At 41.2% G+C, this 20,779-nt stretch overlaps 1 protein-coding gene across 1 annotated transcript in view; it reads left to right on the top strand.

The window, feature by feature from the left end:
- PRTFDC1 (phosphoribosyl transferase domain containing 1) overlaps nt 1–20,779 on the top strand; it is a 141,719-nt gene that overhangs the window by 108,779 nt on the left and 12,161 nt on the right. Inside the window, 2 exon segments of the mRNA XM_006903793.1 lie at nt 8,580–8,603; nt 8,605–8,646. Coding sequence (XP_006903855.1) covers nt 8,580–8,603; nt 8,605–8,646 — 66 coding nt within the window.

Raw genomic sequence — 20,779 nt, 5'->3', positions numbered from 1 at the left:
AACGACTGGAACAGCACATCAGCAGAGAACTGCCAGAAGTCCAGGCTGGGTTTAGAAGGGGTCGTGGTACTAGGGATATTGTAGCTAATGTTAGATGGATATTGGCTGAAAGCAGAGGAATATCTCATGTACTACAGTAAATCTGTTACAATCTAGTAAAGAGGTTTCAACAAGATTAAGTCCTTACTCTGTTAAATGTCCTATTAAATGCTATATAAATACTGATGAGCTGATAAATACAGAAAAATGAATCTAAGAATGATCTTCAGGTGGCTTCTATTAAGAAAAAAAATGAAGACTGAAACTTGGAATGAAAGAAGTCATGCCCACTTCATGATTTGCTTTAAAGCATGGGACCTGAGGGAGGCAAAGGCACCTGGGAAACCCCAAATGAGCTCGGTTTTAACCAAGAGTGTACTAATGCCAATGGTGGCCTACTGGTAAGAAGCTGCACTGCAATCCTGAAGGTGCACAGTTTGAATCTACCAGATTGCCTCTGAAAACACACTGGAGGGTCAGCTATGGGTCGGTTCCAACTCAAGGACACAAAACAACACCCTGCATGTTGCATGGGGTCATGCAAACCCTAGTCACAGAGCATATGACATGCACTCATTCACAAAGTTTTGAGTGAAAGGTACAAAGAATAAATCACAGAAAGCCATACTAGGAAAATAGCAACCTTACACAAGGTTCTTAAGACTAAAATGAAAACCATGAGATCAACTCCAACTCATGGCAACCTTATATTTCTAACAGACCCAAACATCACCTGGCCTGGCACCATCTTTTTGCTCTTAATATGTTTGAGGGCATTGTTGTGTGGATAATGTCAATCCATCTCACTGTGGGATTCCTTGTTTTTATTGACTCCTACTTTACCAAGCATGGAGTCTTTTTTTCTCTATTGGTCTTTCCTGAGGATGTGTCCTAAGTAAACATGTCCTCGCTTCTAAGCAGCATTCCAGCTATATTTCTTCTAAGACTGAGTTGTTAGTTTTTTTTGGTGTCCAGTCTATATTCAGTAATGTTCTCCAACCCAATTTGAACGCATCAGTTCTTCTTTTGTCTTCCTTTTTCATTGTCTATGTTCCAAATGCAGATGAGTCAGTTGAAAAGAGCAGGGGCTTGATCAGGCACATCTTAGGCATCAAAGGGACATCTTTGCCTTTTAAAACTTAGAAAAGGTCTTTTGCAGCAGATTAACTCGGTGCATATGTCGTGTGATTTCTTGACCGCTGCTTCCTTCACACACACTTTATGAGCTGTTTAACATACAGCAGGTATTTCTTTAGTGCTTAAGCCACACTCACTCATTTTAATCTTGTGAGGTAAAAAGTGTTCTTGCATTGTTCTCATAGATGGAGAAACTGAGGTCCTGAGAGCTTAGCTCAACTTCCTTGGGTCACAAGGAGTAAAAGGTGATAGAGCTGGGACACAAGACCAGGCAATCTGCTCCTGGAGTCCTGGGATCACCATGCTGTCTCTTCTCACACTCTCTGTTTGCCTTGCACACCGCTTACCTGAGAGAGATTATCAGAATGAAATTCAGATCAAATTTATCCCAGAGCTAAAGAGCTAAAGAGTTTAATTGAACAAGAAACTAAAAAGAATATAAATTTACTTCAAAGAAAGAAAGAATAATAGCCCGATGAGTTTTTATTTAAATTTTTATTTCTTCTTTCTTCTCCCCTTCTTCTCCCTCTCCCTCTCCCTCTCTCTCTCTCTCTCTCTCTCTCTCTCTCTCTCTCTCTCTCTCTCTGTATGTATGTGTGTGCATGCAAAAGAGAGTTTTTCTCCAGTCTGTAGCTAGTAGTGAGTAAGGACTTATGCTGCCAATCCAAAGTCCAGTGGTTTGAATCTATCAGCTGCCTACAGGTAAAAGGTGGGCAGTCTCCTTCTTTGTGATTTACAGCCTCCAAAAACCTGCTGGAGGGTCAGCTATGCAATTCAATGGCAATAAGAGATTGTATCTTACTTAGAGTGTGTGTCTTACTTGAAAGAAATGTAACAGATATGAGTGTAGCTGTTCTGATTGGAGTAAGGAAAAGAGCCTCTCCAGCTTTAACTTTAGCCCTCCAGTTTGACCTTACATAGCTTATAATAAATACTAAAGGATCCAATTGAAAATCAAATCCTAATGTTAGGGGAGTTATGGTGGTAAGGAATCATGCTATTGATGCAAAGGTATGCAATTTGGATCCACCAGCTGTTCCATGAGAGTCAATCTCCTTTTGTGAGATTTGTTGTTGTATACTGTCAAGTCAGAACTGACCCATAGCTACCCTCCAAGCAGGTTTTCAGAGGCAATTAATGGCACGAGAGGAGATTGCCCATCTTTCTCTTGTGGAGTAGCTGGTGTATTTGAGTCTTGTGTCTTCAGGATTGCAGTGCAACTGCTTACCACTAGGCCACCAGAGCTCCCTACTCCTGCAATTTACAGCTTCTAAAAACCTGCTGGAAGGTCACCTTTGGATTTGTTCCAACTTGACAGTACACAACAACAAGAACATTAGGAGTCCTTAGTTAGTGCAAGGACTACCTTAGCTGCTTCCAGGAAGGTTGGGAGTGCAAGTCCTTGAGAACCTTATGAGACGTGACTGTACTATGATACACATGGGCTCACCATGAGTTGGAATTTACTTCATGGCAACTGGTATTGGGCCTGTGTCCCTATGTCAAAAAGTGACTGGAAAAATTCTACAAGACCGAAAAGGAAATTGAAGGGTTGGGACCTCTGGACCCAATTCATCAATCTTTGCCATCTGACTTGATGTTTAGAAGTTAATGAAATCTAGGGAACTCTGGTGGCCTAGTAGTAAGAATGGCACTGCAAGTGTAAAAATAAAAGAATGAAAATCCAAAATCTCTGTAAACGTTCATTAAAATTAATTTTTAAAAAATAAACTATCTGTTAAAAAAAAAAAAAAAAGACTGGCACTGCAATCTTGAAGGCACATGGTTCAAATCCAAATGCTCTACTGGAGAAAAACGGGCAATCTTCCCGTCAACTGTGTCTGGAAGCCCAGTTCTAATTCAACACAACAACAACAGTTAAGTAGTTTGCACTATTTCAATGACAGGCTCTCTGCTACAAACTTCTTATCATTAACTGATTTTTTTCTTTTAATGTTTTGTTCTTGTTTTTGCTTTCCATCTCTTTCCATTTGGTGCACCCCCGAGAGCCTCACTGAGGACAGACCAGCGTAGACGGAGCATCGCGAAGAGAAAAGGGAAAGAACAGAAAGACCAGCGTAGATGGAACATCGTGATGAGAAAAGGGAAAGAACAGAATCGCGCCACCTCTGGAGGCTGAGGGCATTGGGAACGTTTTTGCACATGCAGAATTTGAAAGAAATCACTCTCCCTTTGGAAACAAATGGTTTATAGAATGGTTCTTTTGTTTGTTTTCTTTACTTTTCCTCCTTCTGGGTCCTCAAAAGGGCAGGATATTTGTTCTTCCCTGGTTATTCTTTATCTAAGCAGCCCTAGTTCTCTATGTGAGGAATCACCACACCTGCTGGGTTGTTTGGATGTGCTCTGCTCCATCACTGGAAATCAGGTTATCTAAACTAGTCATTTCCAAACTATCTCTTCCCCGGATGCCTGGACTAAATGCCAGAAATTTACTTCACTATGTTAATAAATCCACACAGCCTCTATCATTGTGTGGTCCTTCCTGTTGTTTCTCCCAGTTAAATTCAGCCTAAGTATTTTACAAAACTATTGCAACCAGGAGGAGCTCTGGTGGCACTGTGGCTAAGACTGGGGGTTGGTAAATAAAAGATCAGCAGTTCAAACCCACCAGCTGCTCCATAAGGGAAAGATGAGGCAGTCTGCTTCCTTGGAAACCCTATGGGAGAATTCTATTCTGTTACCCTCTAGAGTGCACCTGCTTTGAGAATATAGAATATTGTGCTTCTTGGGGAATACAGTGTACCTAAACTTCCTTCTTTTGGAAATATGGGTCAGGGTAGAGGGAGAAATACCAGAATAATATGGTGCTGGATAAATCTAAAATTGAACTGAATTTCTTCTCTTGCCAAAAAGGTTTCTTGGACCAGTTTAAACTCTTATTGTCTCATTTCCCTCAATTGCACCTTGGGGATTTAATAATGATAAATATAATAATAATTACACATGGCCAGGAGGGATCAGTCCTTAGAGAAGACCATTATGCTTAAAAGGGTGGAGGGACAGCAAAGGAGAGGAAGACCCAGGATGGGATGGATTGACTCAGTGACTGGAGAAATGGGATTAGGTCTGTCGGAGACTATGGGATTGGCTCAGGATTAGCAATCTGCTAATGTACATAGGGTCGCTATGAGTTGCAGGTGACTCAGTGGCACAGCAACATCACGATATAATAATAAATACAGAACTGTGGCAAAACAGATCATTCTACTCACAGACCAACTCTTCTAGAGCCGATCCTCTCCCAACTCATTCTGTGTAGGTAGCACAATTTCACATTAAAATTCCACACAATGTTAAAACCACTGGCTGGTCTTACTTATCAATAGCGATGGACACTCCCAAATAAAATGTTATCACATTAGAACAGATGATACTTTTAAGATATAATGGCCCAATCCTAGGGACAGTGATAGCCTTGAGCCATTACAAAATTATCATGGCGAAACATAGTCAAATGAATATGTATGGTTAACTCTAGTCCCTTGTAAAAGTTCACCAACATGAGAAGAAATAAACAAGATGTTTACCTAGAAGGACAAATAGGAGAAAAGACCCAGAGGATGGTAGTACTTTTTAGGAAACAGAGGTAAGGAAAGCTATTCACCCAGCAAAAGAGGGATAGTGAGAATCTAAACGCCTTCAGAGGAAAGTATGAAAAAAGAGAAATGGTGAAGTTCTGCTACAGAATTCCTCAAACACTCAGATGTTAAGAGTCCTCAGGTCCTTGGAAGGTGGAGTGAGGAATGGACTGAAAATGAGAAGCCTATACAATGATCTTTGCTTTATGATGCTTTGATTATTTGCATATATTGTACTCTTAACAAACTGAAGTTCTGTGTCAAACCTGCATTGAGTAAATCATAGCTATTTCCCCAACAAAACATGTGGGAAGCCCTTTGTGCTTCTGTGTCATATTTTGGTTGCTGTTGTTATGTGTCATCGAGTCACCTCTTGGCAATGTGCCCAAAGTATGTGACATGGAGCTTCAAAATACTTGCCTCCTTGAAATAAATATTTCAAGGTATTCGATGTATTCGATGAGACTATTGTACCCTTACTGGGATATAAATCAATGACACTCATTGCCAGTGTGTTAATTCTGACTCTTCATCAGGTTGCCAAGGGTGCAGATCTTGATGGAAAAAGATTGTCTGTCTTTCTCCCATGGAGGAGCAGTGGGTGGATTCAAACTGAGAATCTTTCACACACCACACCAACAGATCTCCTTTTAATACAGCAGGAGACAAAGGTTTGACTTTCTGATGGAATTGATATAAGATCATATCTTGGTTCCTGTAAACTTATTTTCACTTTCTTCAGCCTCAATTTGAACTTGCATATGAGTAATTGATGGTCTGATCTACAATCCGCCCCTGGCCTAGTTTCAACTGCCGATACTAGGCTTCTCCAATGATTTCTTCCACAGATGTAGTCACTATGGGCTCTTGTGTGACAGGAAGTTTGAGGAAGGCACGGGATAGAGCAGGGTTCAGATCTTTTGTTCATAGAGTGGATATGAGTTGTACTCGATTTGACGGCACCTAACAACTACAGCTACAACAATAAACTAGCCTTACGGTTACTTTGTTATGTTCATATGTTGTCAACCTGAACTTGAACCTTATCCTGTGCCATCCTTATCACCTCTGATGCACTAGAATCTATTGCTCAAGTCACCAGGTCAATCCGTCTTATTGAGGGTCTTCACTGACCTTCCATCTTTCCAAGCATGATGTCCCTTTCCAAGGAATAGCCACACCTAGCTACACATCCAAAGTATGAAAGATGAAGCTTTGCCATCTTTGCTTCCAAGGAACACTCTGGCTGCACTCTTTCTAAGACATATCTGCTTGTTCTTTTGGTAGACTATGGAGTATTCATTCAGCACTCTCTTCCAACACCTCAACTCAAAGACACTATTTCTTCTTCTATCATCCTTAGTAATTATCCAGCTTTCTGGTGAATAGCAAGTAATTGTGAAGGCCATAGTCTCAATCAGGCTCACCTTAATCTTCAAACTGCCGTCATTGCTCTTCTGTATTTTGGAGAGGTCCCTGACAGTAGACTTGCCCGATGCATTATGTCTCCTGATTTCCTGACTGCTGGTAACAATGGTGTTGATTGTTGATCCAAGCAAGATGAAATCATTGACAGATTCGATCTTTTCTCCAACTACATTAATATTGACTGTTGGGCAGGTAGTGGAGATCTTTGTCCTCTTGATGTTGATATAATCTATACCAAAGGCAGTAGTCCTTAATATTCTGCAGCAGGTGTTTCATATCCTCACTTTTCAGCAAGTAAAATTGTGTCATCTGCATAATGCAGGTTGTTGATGGGTCTTCCTCCAATCCTGATGGCACATTCTTCTTCCTAGAGTCCACCTTTGCTATATAGAGATTTTCAGTCGCAGTAGCAGAATCCAGTTCCATAACTCCAAGATAACTCCTAAGGAAATTCATGAGGTTAAGTAACAAGACTCTCAGCCAGATGGATTGACACTGCAACTACAGCAATGGACTCAACTGTTTCAGAGATGTTGAGGATAGCACAGGTCAGAGTTCAGATCTGTTGTTCATAGGGTTGCTATGAGTCATATTCAACTCACCAGCACATAACAACAGCAGTAAGTCACTGGAAGGGCGCTCAGCTGGTGTAGTCCTTAGGGAGTTGCAGTGCTAACCCAAAGGCAGTGCCTCTGGGCCGTTTCCTATCATGCCTGCGGCCTCCAAATACCTGCTGGAGGGTCAGCTCTGAGGCAGTTCCTACTTGAACACAATAGCAATAAATTTGAGTTTTAGAAGTAACTAGAGGAGTCCCTGGGTAATATAAACGGCTAATGGTCTAGACTGCTAAAACAATGGAAATTCAAGTCTACCCACAGACACTTCTAAAAAAGTCTCTCTGATTGCCATCGAGTAAGAACTGACTCATGGCTGACCCACCAGCTGGTGTTTGGAGTCTAAATGACAAGGGGGGAGATTGCCCAGTTTTCTCCCATGGAGTTGGTGGCAGATTCAAACCATCCTAGAGGTACAGCGACAATGACCCCAGAACTCCTTAATCTGCGGGTGTGTGTGTGTGTGTGTGTAAACCTGGCAATTAACTGCAGAAGAATCAGCCACTGAAAACCCTATGGAGCACACATGGAGCCAACATGAGCTGAAGTCAACTCTACAACAGAAGGTAGCTGCTAAATGACTGGGAAGCCTAAAGCTGAATGTAGCTGCAGGCACAGCTAGTTTGCACTGTGAAAGGCTCTCTCCACCTGAGCCATACGGAAGGAGCGCCCAATCTTGCCAAAACAAGGAAGGAAAGTGCTCAACAGACAGAAGCAACCACTGCTGTTCATGGCAGTAACCTGACATCTGGCTCAGCATGTCCTGCCTGGGACGCCCGCATCACCCTCTCCCTGAGGCTGAACAGAGGACTGCAATGATCCAGCATTTCTTAGTCATGAAACAGATTGCCTGTAGTCTATTAGCTCTAGTCGTTGTCTTCAATTACTGTAATGACGGTCTATAATGAGGCAAGAAAACTCATTGCCTGTTCCCTGTTCCCCCTCTTGCCTCCTTGTTAATCCTGCAGTGATGTCTACAACATAAAAATCTGGCTTTTAGGGGTGTGTGTGTGTGTGTGTGTGTGTGTGTGTGTGTGAGTTTAATTAGGACAGGGTAATATCCCATATGTAAACACTGTGAAAGTGAATGATCATAACCTCTGAAGGGAACTGAGTGAAAAGTCTTGTAAACACGGCCCTGGGCCGTTCCTGGAGCTGCAGAAAGCTGCTGTCCCTGTCAACGGGCTTGAGCACAGCAAAGTTGGCCAGTTAGCTTTGCCTTCTGCCTCTGCTTAGGAGCTAGACTGCCAACTGCTAGAAGTAGAGAGGCCTCCAGCCACTCTGGAAGTCCAGCTCTTCCGAATCTGATTACTCCCCGCTGCAGAGGTATCACAGAATTGTTGGCAGAGCTGACAAGTGCCTGGCCCGCTGCTGGGGATCCTAACCCCCAGGACCTCGATGAAACCAACCATGTAGCTGAGCATGTTCTGCCAGTCCATCTGCTGTAAGAGAGGCTCGGGCACCTTCCATAAGTTTCTGCTCCCAAGTTACGTTTGCCTTTTCCCTTCCCCCATTCCCTCCCTCCACGGTCTCCCTCCCCCTTCCCCCCCCCCCCCCATTAGAAGGCTTCCCTCCCAAGCACAGTAGCAGGAGAAGGGCTCTTGGTAACCATGGGCAACCGTGGGTCTGTACCGGCTATTTGTGCTATATTTGTAAAGGCGCAATCTAGCCACTAACTGGGTGGAAGGGAAAAATGCGTTCAGGGTTTTCTTGTACAGTAAAATAGTATCTGCTACTTCTTCTTTTTAAAATTTCTTTTCAGAACGATCAATCCACGGGTGAGATGCCGATTAATCGGAGGCGGTGATCTCTCCATGCTTGCTGGAAAGGTTTGTGATGGCACTTTGCTAACTGGGTACATATTGATGTCATGGGGAAATCGCTGACCTCCATTTCAGGTCAGCACTTGCAAGACATTTCAGACACTCTCCCGGGTTTGCTAATTCATGCAAATGGATGTGTGAATCCTTTTAATGATTTCTCCTTTAGAAAACACTCCTTTTAGAATGCTTCCAGGATATGGGGCAGACCAACTCTTTCTTTTCCAAGCTTCCTTCCAGCCTCCTTTCCAACAGCCCCATATTACAAAGCTCCTTGACAGACCTTGTTCTTTTTGGTCCTTTTCAGGTAGAAAAGTAGTCTTGCTTTTTATTTGTCTGCCTTTTCAATTCTAATTTGATTCTTAGCACCTGGGCACATTAGGAAAACATTTGAAGCACTTCGTTTAAATATAGAAAATGTGGGAGAAATGAAGAAGAAGGGAGACAGGAGAAGGGAGGGAGAGTGAGGGAGAGAGTGAGCGCGAGAGCGAGCCTGAGCAAGAGAGAGAGAGAGATATGAAACAAGCGGGGTTTGGCCTTGTGAGTAGAGAGTTGTGCTGCCAACTCAAAGGCAAGTGGTTCAAATCTGACAGCTGTTCCCCAGGAGAAAGATGGGCAGTTTCCTGTGTGATTTACATATTATAGATATACAGATATGAGGGACTTTTTGTAAGCTTATTTTTCAGCCTTTTTCTTTTTTTTTTTTATTCTGGTTCAACTAAACAGAAAGTAACCCTTGAGATTATGGGAAGAATACCTCCAATTTTTACTCAGATTTTCCCAACCTTGCAACAAATAATTAAGTGAAAGAACTGGTTTCTGATGTAAACAGACAAGCTGGAAAGAAGAATGGTTTCATAGAACTGTTAGTCTTTATGGAATGTGACCTGAAATGCAGCTTTGCTGTGAATGAAAGCAAAGCAGAATTTGGTTTCTGTTCTGCTATACTGAAACACATCTCCTGTTTATCGCCAGTGAACAACTTTAGCTTTCTAAGTAAAAAGGATCAGACTATTACACAAGTTCAGTCTTTCATTTTTGTGGTTGTCATGATTATGCAATGCCTGGATGGGGGAAAGGAGTAGAAGCCACATTTAATAAAAATATGCATATCACTTACGATGCCACAGAACCACAAAGACTTTGGACTACAAAACAGTTCAGTTCCCCCTACTGTGAAGACAGCCAGAGTAAGACCTACTTTAAATTTGATATCTGATAGTGCATTGTAACAACAGAGATTAAAATTAACATGTTGTTAATTCTGGTCATCATTTTAAATTACTACATATTTCAAATCCACCAGCTGCTCCCCGGGAGAAAGATGGATAATCTCCTCCCATGTGATTTACATATTATAACTATATAGTTATGAGGAACATTTTGCAAGCATCTTTTTCAGCCTTTGTTTTGTTGAAACAAAACAACATTTTCAGCTTTTGTTTCATTGAAACAACGCAAACAACAACACATATTTAGCGCATAAAATAACATTTGTAGACATTTTTAACATTTAATAATCCTGGAATGGTCTTTAAGCGGAAATGTATTCTAGTACTTCTTTGTATGTTGTTGTTGTTGTTGTTATGAGGTGTCCTTGAGCCAACTCTGACTCACAGCAACCCAGTGAACAACCAATTTCAATCTTGCCCTATCTTGTACCATCCTCACTGTTTTCATTTGCTTGACCTCATTGTCACAGTCACTGTGTCTGTCCATCTTGTTGAGGGTTTTCTTCTCTTGCTCTGACCCTCCATCTTTCCCAGCATGATGTCTTTTCCCAAGGACTTGGAACAACATGCCCAAATTATGTGAGACAGAGTTTCATCATCCTTGTCTCTCAGGAATACCCTGGTTGCACTTCCTCCAAGATAGATGTATTTGCTCTTTTGGCAGTCCACAGGGTATTCAGTAGTAGTCTCCAACAACCCACCTCAGAGGCAACAATTCTTCTTTTGTCATACTTATTCACTGTCTAGTTTTCAGATGTATGAGAAACAATTGAAACTACTATGGCTTGGATCAGGCACACCTTAGTCTTTTAACTGACATCCTTGCTCTTTAGTACTTTGGAGAGGTCTTTCAAAGATTTTCCCAATTCTGCATGTCTTATGATTTACTTATTTTTTTGTATGACATTGCCATATAAATTTCTGTAACAGATATGTTCATCTAGTGCTTTTGCTATGTTGTTGTTGTTGTTGTTGTTATGTGCCATCAAGTCATGCAGGATCTGCCAAAGTGATGACTCTTAAGTGTTTCAAGTGAATGTCGAGAAAAATTTTGCATGTAGAATGGTTCTTTTCTTCTTCCTATTGAAATCATGCTCTAATTCTTTGTAAGAGATTTTCCCCTAAAATGAGCATAGAATACTCCCTTTCTTTGACAGAGAAAAGGTTAAAGGAAGGATAGCTCCATACTGATGGTTGTTGTTGTTGTTGTTGTCATGTACCATAAAGTTGAACTGACCCATGGCTGACCCTCCAGCAAGTTTTCAGAGGTAGTTAATTGCATGAGAAGAGATTGCCCATCCTTCTCCCGCAGAGAAGCTGGTGGCCTCAAACCACATGCCTTTGGAATTGCAGCACAGCTTCTTGCCACTAGGCCACCAGAGCTCCCTTACTGAAGGTAGATTTCCCAAAAGAGTGATAGTCATGCCTCCACATTTTCCTCCTTCCCTGGGTGGTGCAAAGGGTAAATGCGTTAATTGAAGGGTTAGAGGTTCATATCCACTGAGAGGCAACTTGGAAGAAAGGTAGGATATTTTTGTTAACCTACTCCGAAAAAAATAAGCCATTGAACTTTTCTATTAAAATGACACCAAAAGCAAAAAAGGAGGCCCCTGACTCTCCTCAAACTGAAGCCAAAGCAAAGCCATTAAAGGCCAAGAAGACAGTCCTGAAAGGCAGCCACAGCCACTAAAAAAGATCCGCACATCATCCACTTTCTGGTGGTCTAAGAGGCCGAGAGTTTGAAAGCAGCCCAAATACCCCTGGAAGAGCTCCCCCAGGAGAAACAAGCTTGACCACTCTGCCATTATCAAGTTTCCCCTGGCCACTGAGTTAGCCATGAGCAAGATAGAAGATAACAACACATTTCATAGTGTTGTTCATTGTGGCTGGATGTCAAGGCCAACAAGCACCAACTCAAACAAGCTGTAAAGAAGCTCAATGACACTAATGTGGCCAAGGTCAGCATCTTGATTAGGTCTGATGGAGAGAAGAAGGTTCATGTTCGACTTGCTCCTAACTATCATATGGCCAACAAAATTGAGATCATCTAAACTGAGTCTAACAAGCTAACTGTAAATACAAGTTTTTCAAACCTGCCCCCCCCAAAAAAAATCAACCATTGAAAACACTATAAAGCATAATTCTCCTGTGGTGCATGAGATACATGGTGTCACCATGAGTCTGAGTCAGCTTGGCAGTAACTGATCTGGTGACTTATTGCTACAAAGACGCCCCATGAGAAAGTAGCAATCAGGCAATCAGAATAGTTCAAAGCCATGAAAACCCAGCCAGCAGTAAGTACAAGCAAGCGTCTACCTTAACTTTCTGCTAGCATAACAAATTGCCCGTTCAGGTGTCCAGGTGCTAATAATTGATGGTATTTTACACTCTGTGTGTATGTAGATGTATTTCCATATACATTTAAACCTATGTGAAAGTAGAACCCCTTGGGCTTAGAAGACATTAGGTAAATATTTCTAGGATGAATAAACAGTGATTAGCAACAAGACTGTGAGCCTGCTCCGTTCCGCTGTTCAGTTCAAGTTCAACCATAGGTAATATGGATACAAATACCTGGATCTGTGTTGCAGAAGAATTGCATTCACAAGAACAGATCTGCTGAATTGTGTATTCTCCATGGTGACAAGACCTTTCAGACACCTTATTTCCATGTTAAAGTTGGAGAAACACTTTTCTGGGGCCAGGTCGAGCCACTCTTTTTCTAGGCTTCGCTAGTTTCCCCGGGCTCTGCTTTGCTTTACTTAGGATGCTGTCTGGACTATTCTCCAGGGAAAAGCCAATGAGACCCTAAAATACACAGGAGATCGTATCATGTGTGTAGTGAAAACCTTCCAGTGGCCTCTCAAATAGAACTACCAGATTTAGCAAAATTAGTGGGAGCGTGGGGGTAGGAAGTGTTTTCAGAAAAGAAGATATCCAGTTAAATTCGCATTTCAGTCAGGCAGTGTCCCGTGTGGAGCACTGGTGGGTTAGTGGTAAGGAACCACGCTGCCAACACAGAGGTTTGTGATTCGAATCCACTAGCTGTTCTGTGGGAGAAGCATAACCAGTCAACTCCTGTGCAATTTATTGCCTCTGAAAACCTGCTAGGGTCAGCTTTGGGTCAGTTCCAACTTGACAGTATCCCATATTTACAAGAAGCATCTAGCCCATGCAGTATTTAGTGAAAGTATGTTGCATGCAATCATTGTTTATCTGGAATAAGTAAATAACTGGTTGTTGTTGTTGTTAGGTTCCATCAAGTCATAGACGACTCATAGTGACCTTATGAACAAAAGGCCTGAGCACTATTTACTTACCTGAAATTCAAATACAACTGTATCCTGCATTTTACTTGACAACTCTACTCTCAATACTTTGAAAATACAATCTAAAATCCTCCCACGCCTGTACCCTATGTTCTTACACCATCCCTCACCTTCATTATACCCACTCACCTTCACCGCACTGGCTGGCCTTCTTCTAGCCTAGACTTTCTACGAGCTGTGGTTTCTTCTAGAATTCATTTCTCCCTCTACTTTCCATCTCAGTCCAACTGTCTCCTCCATAAAGGAGGCCTCCACTGATGCCCTGCCTCGTCAGCACCTGCATGCCCCCTCTGTGCTACTCCATTCTTGGTAAATCTCTACAGAGGCAACCACTTCCCTTTAAGACCCTTTGTACAGGTAACATTTTGCCTTTTTTTTTTTTTTCATTGCCTGTCTCCTTTAGAATATAAGCTCTGTAAGGGCAGGAACCATGTCGATTTTTTTCACCTTCCACAATACTTGGTCTGTAATCTATCTGAATAAATATCTGTGACGCATCAATGTATGTTTCCTTTCGTCTTATGGAAGACCTAGGAGAGACATTTTCTACTAAATTTTGGAAAAGTTAGACATGAGCATGAGTACTTGAACTAACATGAGCTACCACCACCACCAACTGCCATCACATCGACTCCAACTCATGGTGAACCCGTGTGTGTCAGCATAGAACTTTGAAATCCCCACAGGGATTTCAATGGCTGGTTGTTATGTTTTTCTTCTTTTGATCACCAGGCTTTTCTTCCAAGATGCCTGTGGGTGGAACCTCTATCCTTCAAATTATAACTTGACTTGACGCTCTATCCTTCAAGGTATCAACCTAGCATGTTAACTCCTTCCACTATGGAGGGTCTCCGCTCTATAAAAGTTAAATAAGCATGAAAGAGAAATAATACGGTCAAAAGAATTAAATGTTTTATACCATTTTTTCAAAATCCTTGCTCCTGAGTGCTGCATAATATTCCAATGTGTGAATGTACCACAGTTTCTCAATCCAGTCATTTGTTGATGGACATTTGGGCTGTTTTCATATTCTTGCTGTTTTGAAAAATGCTGCTATGAACATCAGTGTGCAAATCTCCATTTGTGTGTCAGTTTTGCTTTCCTTGCAGTGTGTTCCTAGTAGTGGTACAGCTGGGTTATGTGGAAATTCTATGTTCAGCTTTGTGAGGAAACACCAGACTACCTTCCAGAATGGTTGTACCATTTTACAATTCCATCAACACTGTATGAGAGTTCCAGTCCCTCCACATTCTCCTCAACATTTATTGCTTGGTGTCCTGTTAAACTTTGCCACCTCTGCTAGGGCTGGATGGTGGTATCTCATTAAAAATACTATATAACATGGGAGAGGCTAGAGAACATTTTGCTGAGTGATCTAACTCAGGCACATAATAACAAATATTGTATGAGAAAATTATTGTACAAACAAAAGGATAAACAGTGAAATGTATATAGTATATAGATATTCAAAGAGGGAATGGAGGAAGCAGGGGAGCTGAGGGTGAGAAGGGGAGAAATTACGGGGTTGCAGAGTTTGATGAGTGGAGGGAGGGGGTGAAATATGTACATGAATGAAACATGATAAAAAACATAATTAAATGAAAGCGGAATGGTTCTCTCAAAATTCATTGATATCAAGTCTGAACAGACTCAGCCGACCCTCCATTGGGTTTCTGAGGCTGTAAATCACATGGAAGGAGATTGCACATCTTTCTCCCACAGTTGCTAGTGGATTCCAAGCCCCAGAGCAACACAACCTTTGCATTAGCAGTGCAACTCCCTAGAAATCAGAGCTCCATCCAGGAGGAAGGATTAGAAAAGAATATTTGTAAATCAAACTTTTATGAAAGAAGCTTTCAAAGTATGAGTGTATGACTCACATGTAAAAATTGATCTTTCTGGTAGTGACACTAAGGAGCCCCTAGTGCCTATAATGTGTTAGCTTAGAGGTCAGAGGCTTGAATCCTGCTTTGTGGGAGAAAATTGGGCAGTCTCCTCCCATAAAGCTTCACAGTCTCAGAAACTCAAAGGAACCAAGTTCACTGTGAGTTAGGATCTACTCAATAGCAGTGGGATTGTTTTCTTTTGGTGGAGACACTGTGACTCTCATAGCTTTACTGTGTAACTTCTTAAGCCCTTTGAAGAGGCAGGCAGGAGTTAAAGTGCTCAGAAAGAAGACCCTTGGGTCTCTCTCTCTCTCCCCCACTCTCTGAGTTTCTCTCTCTTCCCCTCTCTCCCTCTCCCCTTTCTCTCTTTCCCTCTCTCTGTGTGAGTGTGTCTGTCTCTCTCTCCCCCTCTCTATCTCTGTGAGTCTCTTCTCTTTCTCTCCCCCCCCCCCCCAAGGAAAGGAAACGAAGCTCAGGACAGAGCCTGGCTGACTCATGGTTTTAAATAGGTCACTGCTGTTGAATAAAAGGAGCCCTTAATGATTAAGTTAAACAGCCCCTTCAGCAGCTCACAAGGTTAAAAGCATTTCACTCAGTATGTTTAAGCTATCTGCACAATGTGCCTTATGATTGGCATTTTTAAAAGGTGGGTTAATTCTGAGACTTCACAAAATGCATATCTATTAAATCAAGATTTTATTCATGCTGAAGGGAAATCTCTGAAAGGGTGAGATAAAACCAACAGCATGAAAGAAGACAGATTCCGGTGATGTGAGAACATTCATGTAGTTTAAGTGAAAGAGTTCAGGGGAACCCTCCCACCTCCCACACAAAAAAATACCCTTTCTGATCCCATACCCAAAGCTGGATACTCAAAGCTGCCAGAATTTCCCCCTGACTGCCTTCCATATTTAATCCTTCCTTCTTATTCTGGTGAGATGGAGAACTTCACTACAGTAGAAATGCCCACCAACAGACAGTCTGCGAATTATCATAGAATCTGAATAACTGAGCTACGCTCCTTCTGGCGTGGGCTGTGGCTTTGCACTCCTACTCATCCCTGGAAGCCATGATACTGCTGATGACTGTCACTGCCACCCTTGCAATGGGGCTCATATGCAGCTGCACATCTCCACTCCTGCCTTTGGCATCATTTTAGCTGGGGAGGAGCTGATCTTGTGTTTTAGAAGACTGAAAGAAGGAAACACTTCTTTTGGAAGATCAATTTCCCTCCCTTATCCCCTCCTTTTCTTTGTCTCTTGCTCTCTTTCTCCTTCCTAATTCAGTGTGATTAACTATAAGCGCGAGCAAAGGAAGAACACACTGTAGAGGTTCCCCACGGGAAGTTTGCTACAGCCCCCAGGCTGCAGATTTTACTAGCTTTTCTGGGAGGAAATGAGCTAGGCGTGATGAGATGACTAAGACAGTCCTGGCAAGCATCTTACAGCCAGTGAGCAGAGTATTATCAGATTGGAAGTGTTTAGGAGGTACAGTGTGTTCTGAAGAGAAAATAAAAAATTCCAAAGTTTGCCCACTCAGAAAAAAATAAAATACTTTTAGAAGATTTCTGGGTGCAAAAATAAAAAGCCACATAGATATGAGTGATAACTTTGTTAAGGAAGAATTGCACATTGTGGAAGACAAATGGAAGAGGTTAGGTGAAAATAATATAGAGACAGTGAGAGAAAGGAAATCAGCATGGTGGATTCATTCAACAGGCATTTCTTGAGCATTTATTACATGCTAGGTCTGAATATTACACTAGAGAGCTGAGAAGCCAAAGGGAAGGAACCAGGGAGTTAACAGAAGATTTCAAAGGGCAGCTTGGAAAGAAAAAGAAAAGTATTAAAATATGCAAAGAACTGGAGTCAGAGAATCAAAAGGGACAAAGAATACATTTAAGCATCAAGTTGCAACACTTAAAGATGCGATGGATAGAATATTGAATGATCCAGAATACATCAAAAGAAGATGGAAGGAGTACAAAGAGCCACCAAACCAGAAAGAATTGGCTGACACAGAAGAATGTCATGAAACGGCATATGACCAAGATGCAATGGTGATGAAGGAGGAACTTAAGGTGCTCTGAAGGAATTGGCATAAAAACAAAGCCCCAGGAATTGGTGGAATACCAACTGACATATTTCAGCAAACATATGCTGCCCTAGATGTACTCACCAATTTGTGCCAAGAAATCTGGAGGGCAGCTACCATGCCAGTTGACTGGAAGAAATCCATATTTATCCTATGCTAAAAAAGCATGATCTGATGGTGTAGAAATTATCAAACAATATTACTAATATCACACACAAGCAAAATCTTGCTGATGATCATCCAAAAATCTCTGGACCAGTAATTACATCAAGAGAAAATACCAGAAGTATGAGCTGCATTTAGAAAAAAGACCATGGCACTAGGGACATCATTGTTAATGTCAGATGAATCTTAAATTAAAGCAGAAATACCAGAAAAATATCTATCTATGTTTCATTGACTATGCAAAGGCATTTGACTGCATGGGTCACAAAAAATTGTGGGTAACCTTGAGAAGCATGAGAATTCCAGAACACCTGATTGTGCTCATGCAAAACCTATACTTGGACCAGAAGGAAGTCGTCAGAACAGAACAAGAAAGCACCGCCTGGTTCAAAATTAGAAAACGAGTGTGTCAGGAATGCATCCTGACTCCATGCCATTTCAGTCTATATGTGGAACAGATAATTTGGGAGGCTGGACTTTATGAAGGAGACGGTAGCATCAGAATTGGAAGAAGACTCATCAACAACTTGCGTTATGCAGATGATACAACTTGCTTGCTAAAACGGAGGAGAACAGGGAGCATCTGTTGCAGAAAGTCAAGGATTTCAATCTTCAATATGGATTGAAGCTCAACATCAAGAAAACAAAGATTCTTACCACTGGGCCAACTGGCAGCACCATGATAGATGCAGAAGAGATTGAGATTATCAACAATTTCAGTTTACTTAAATCCACAGTCAACACTCTTGAAAACAGCAGCCAGGAAATCAAAAGATTAATTGGATTAGGAAAGTCGGCTGTCAAGGACCACTATAGAGTGCTGAAGAGCAAGGATGTCATTCTAGAGACTAAAATCAGCCTGATCCTGACCATGATCTTCACAATTACTGCTATGCCTCAGAGATATGGATAATGAATAAGGATGGCAAAAGAAGAATTGATGTCTGTGAGTTGTGGTGCTGGAGAAGAGGGTTGACCTGGATTGCCAAGAGGACAAACAGGTCTACCCAGGAGAGGGTGAAACCAAGTTGCTCCTTGGAGGCAAGGATTTTGATGCTTCATCTCACATGTTTTGGGCATGTTGCCAGGAGGACCAGTCCTTGGAGAAGGACATCATGCTTGGAAGGGTGGAGGGACAGCACAGGAGAGAAAGACTTGGATGAGATGAACTGACACAGTTACTGTGGCAATGGAGGCAGGCAGTGTTTGAGACAGTGAGACTAGCTCAGGACAGGACAGGGTTCAGAGCTATTATACATAGGGTGGCCACAAGTTGCAGGCGACTCAATGGTCTGTAACAACAACAGGTCCCGTGCTATTTGCTCAGCTTAAAAGAGTCAATTTTAGCATCTCATTTACAGAGATCATCTTGGTATTTTAAGCACTTTCACTAGTGTCTAAGGGAACAAATGTAAAGGTATTTGTTCCCTTAGATAATAGTGAAAATTGTTCCAAAATTAGGGCAAGTTTCAGTGAAACTTGCAGAATAAGACTAGGAAGAAAAGCTTGGTGATGTACTTCCTAAAATCCACAAGTGAAAACCCTGTGAATCACAACAGTCTTCACTTTGACCCTTCTGTAGCTGATCATGGGGATGGATGACACAGAATTAAGGAAATGACACAGAGTTTTGCTTTGTTTTACATAGAGTCACCATGAGTTGAGAACTGACTCAGCAACTAACAACAACCCTTAGCCTCTTCCTTGCAGAGTCAAGCTTCCAAAAGAAAGAAAAGTTACTTTTCTGGACAAAAAAAAAAAAAAAAAGACAAGGCCACTGACAGACTAGGATGTGTATTACTAAGAAAAAAATTTGAAAACACAATGCAATATTTTGTTAATCAAAATAAATTTGTATGTAACTCAGTAAAGAAATTCTGGTTTCTGTATCATTCTCGTTCAGTCACAGTTTTTTTCTATACCAGTATTCCTATGTCCATACTTTACAAGCCCACTAAATAATGTTTATTTTTTTTAAATACAGTACCTACGTTAGAAAGGGAGTTCTGGTGACCTATTGTTAAAGAACTCTTCTGCAAGCCTGAAGGCAAATGGTTCAAATCCATCGGCTGTTCCTAGGAGAATGATGGGCTGTCTCTCCTCATACGATTTTCTACCTCTGACAGCTCACTAAAGGGTGAGCTATTGGATCTGACTCAATGGCACATAACAGCAACTTTAGAAAGTTCATTTATGTTTTTAGAAATGGTACCAACACCTTTATCCTTTCTAATCCTCCACGATCCTTTGAGAAATATAGTAAATACATAATTAGCCAGTGTTTTCCTTATAATAATCCTTTAGAACAAAAAAAACATGTTTTTAAGAAGAAAATGATTATTGGTGTATTAAGACACTGCAAGAAGATAGGAAAAAGAATTCAAAATACCAAAAATGAATGTAAGAAACTCTAAAGGAATATAATTGTAGCAAATAACTTAGCCCTTTAATAAGAAGGGAAAATCCTACTTAAAAAAAAAAAGTGAAGAGATCCAACCATAATAAAATACAGGAAGACCTTGACTTACAAGGTGGGGGAAGGGTTCTGTTCTGATGATTCTATCTTAAATAAAAAAAAAATTTGTTACCTTTTATTGTTGTTGTTGTTATTATATGCCAACGAGTTGCTTGTGACTCACAATGACCCTATGCACAACAGCTCTGAATTCTGCTCTATCTTGAGCCATTTTTATTGTCTCTGGCACACATTTAATTGTCCCCATTACCCCAGTCACTTAGTCAATTCATCTCCTCCAGAGTCTTCCTCTCTTACGTAAATCCCTCCATTCTTCCAACCATGATGTCCCTCTCCAAGGACTCGTCCCTCCTTGCAACATGTCCAAAGTATTGCCTCCAAGGAATAGCCTGGTCTCACCCTCTCGAGGATGAACCTGTTTGTTCTACTAGCAGTCCATGGTAATGTGATGTCTTTGAGTATTTGAAATTTACAGTTAAACAGCCATATTTCCATATATCCATACATAAAAAATATACAAATCATTATCATTTACTCCTAAAGTGAAGAAAAGTGGAATGATATTGGCATGTTCTCAATTGTGATAAAATAACTCTACCTGTGGAAGGTTCTAGATCATCTAGATTAATCAACAGAAATGGTGGGTAGTGTTTCTAATCAGAAAATTAGTGAAAGTTGGATGAATGGTCCTTTCCCCCCTTCTTGTATTTCATGGATAACATCCTACTGCTTCCCATGTCTGTCCAGCAGCTTTAGCAAAGTACTTAGCTAGGTCCACATTTTCAAGTGAATGCTCCTGAATTGGCATAGGAAAACCTTGAGCTAAACCTTTTACTGTATTTCTTTTAAAAAATTCTCTCCTTCATTATCCTGTTCTCTAGCATTTCCTTCCTAATAGAAATCCATTAAGTTCTGATCTGTCAATTCCTCCTCTGTTTTGTGATCTGTAAACTGTTCCAC

This window comes from Elephantulus edwardii, unplaced genomic scaffold (genome assembly GCF_000299155.1).
Source record: "Elephantulus edwardii isolate Elephantulus edwardi_28Jun2011 unplaced genomic scaffold, EleEdw1.0 scaffold00054, whole genome shotgun sequence".
Lineage (NCBI taxonomy): Eukaryota > Metazoa > Chordata > Mammalia > Macroscelidea > Macroscelididae > Elephantulus > Elephantulus edwardii.
This window is presented reverse-complemented; position numbering and strand designations above follow the sequence as displayed.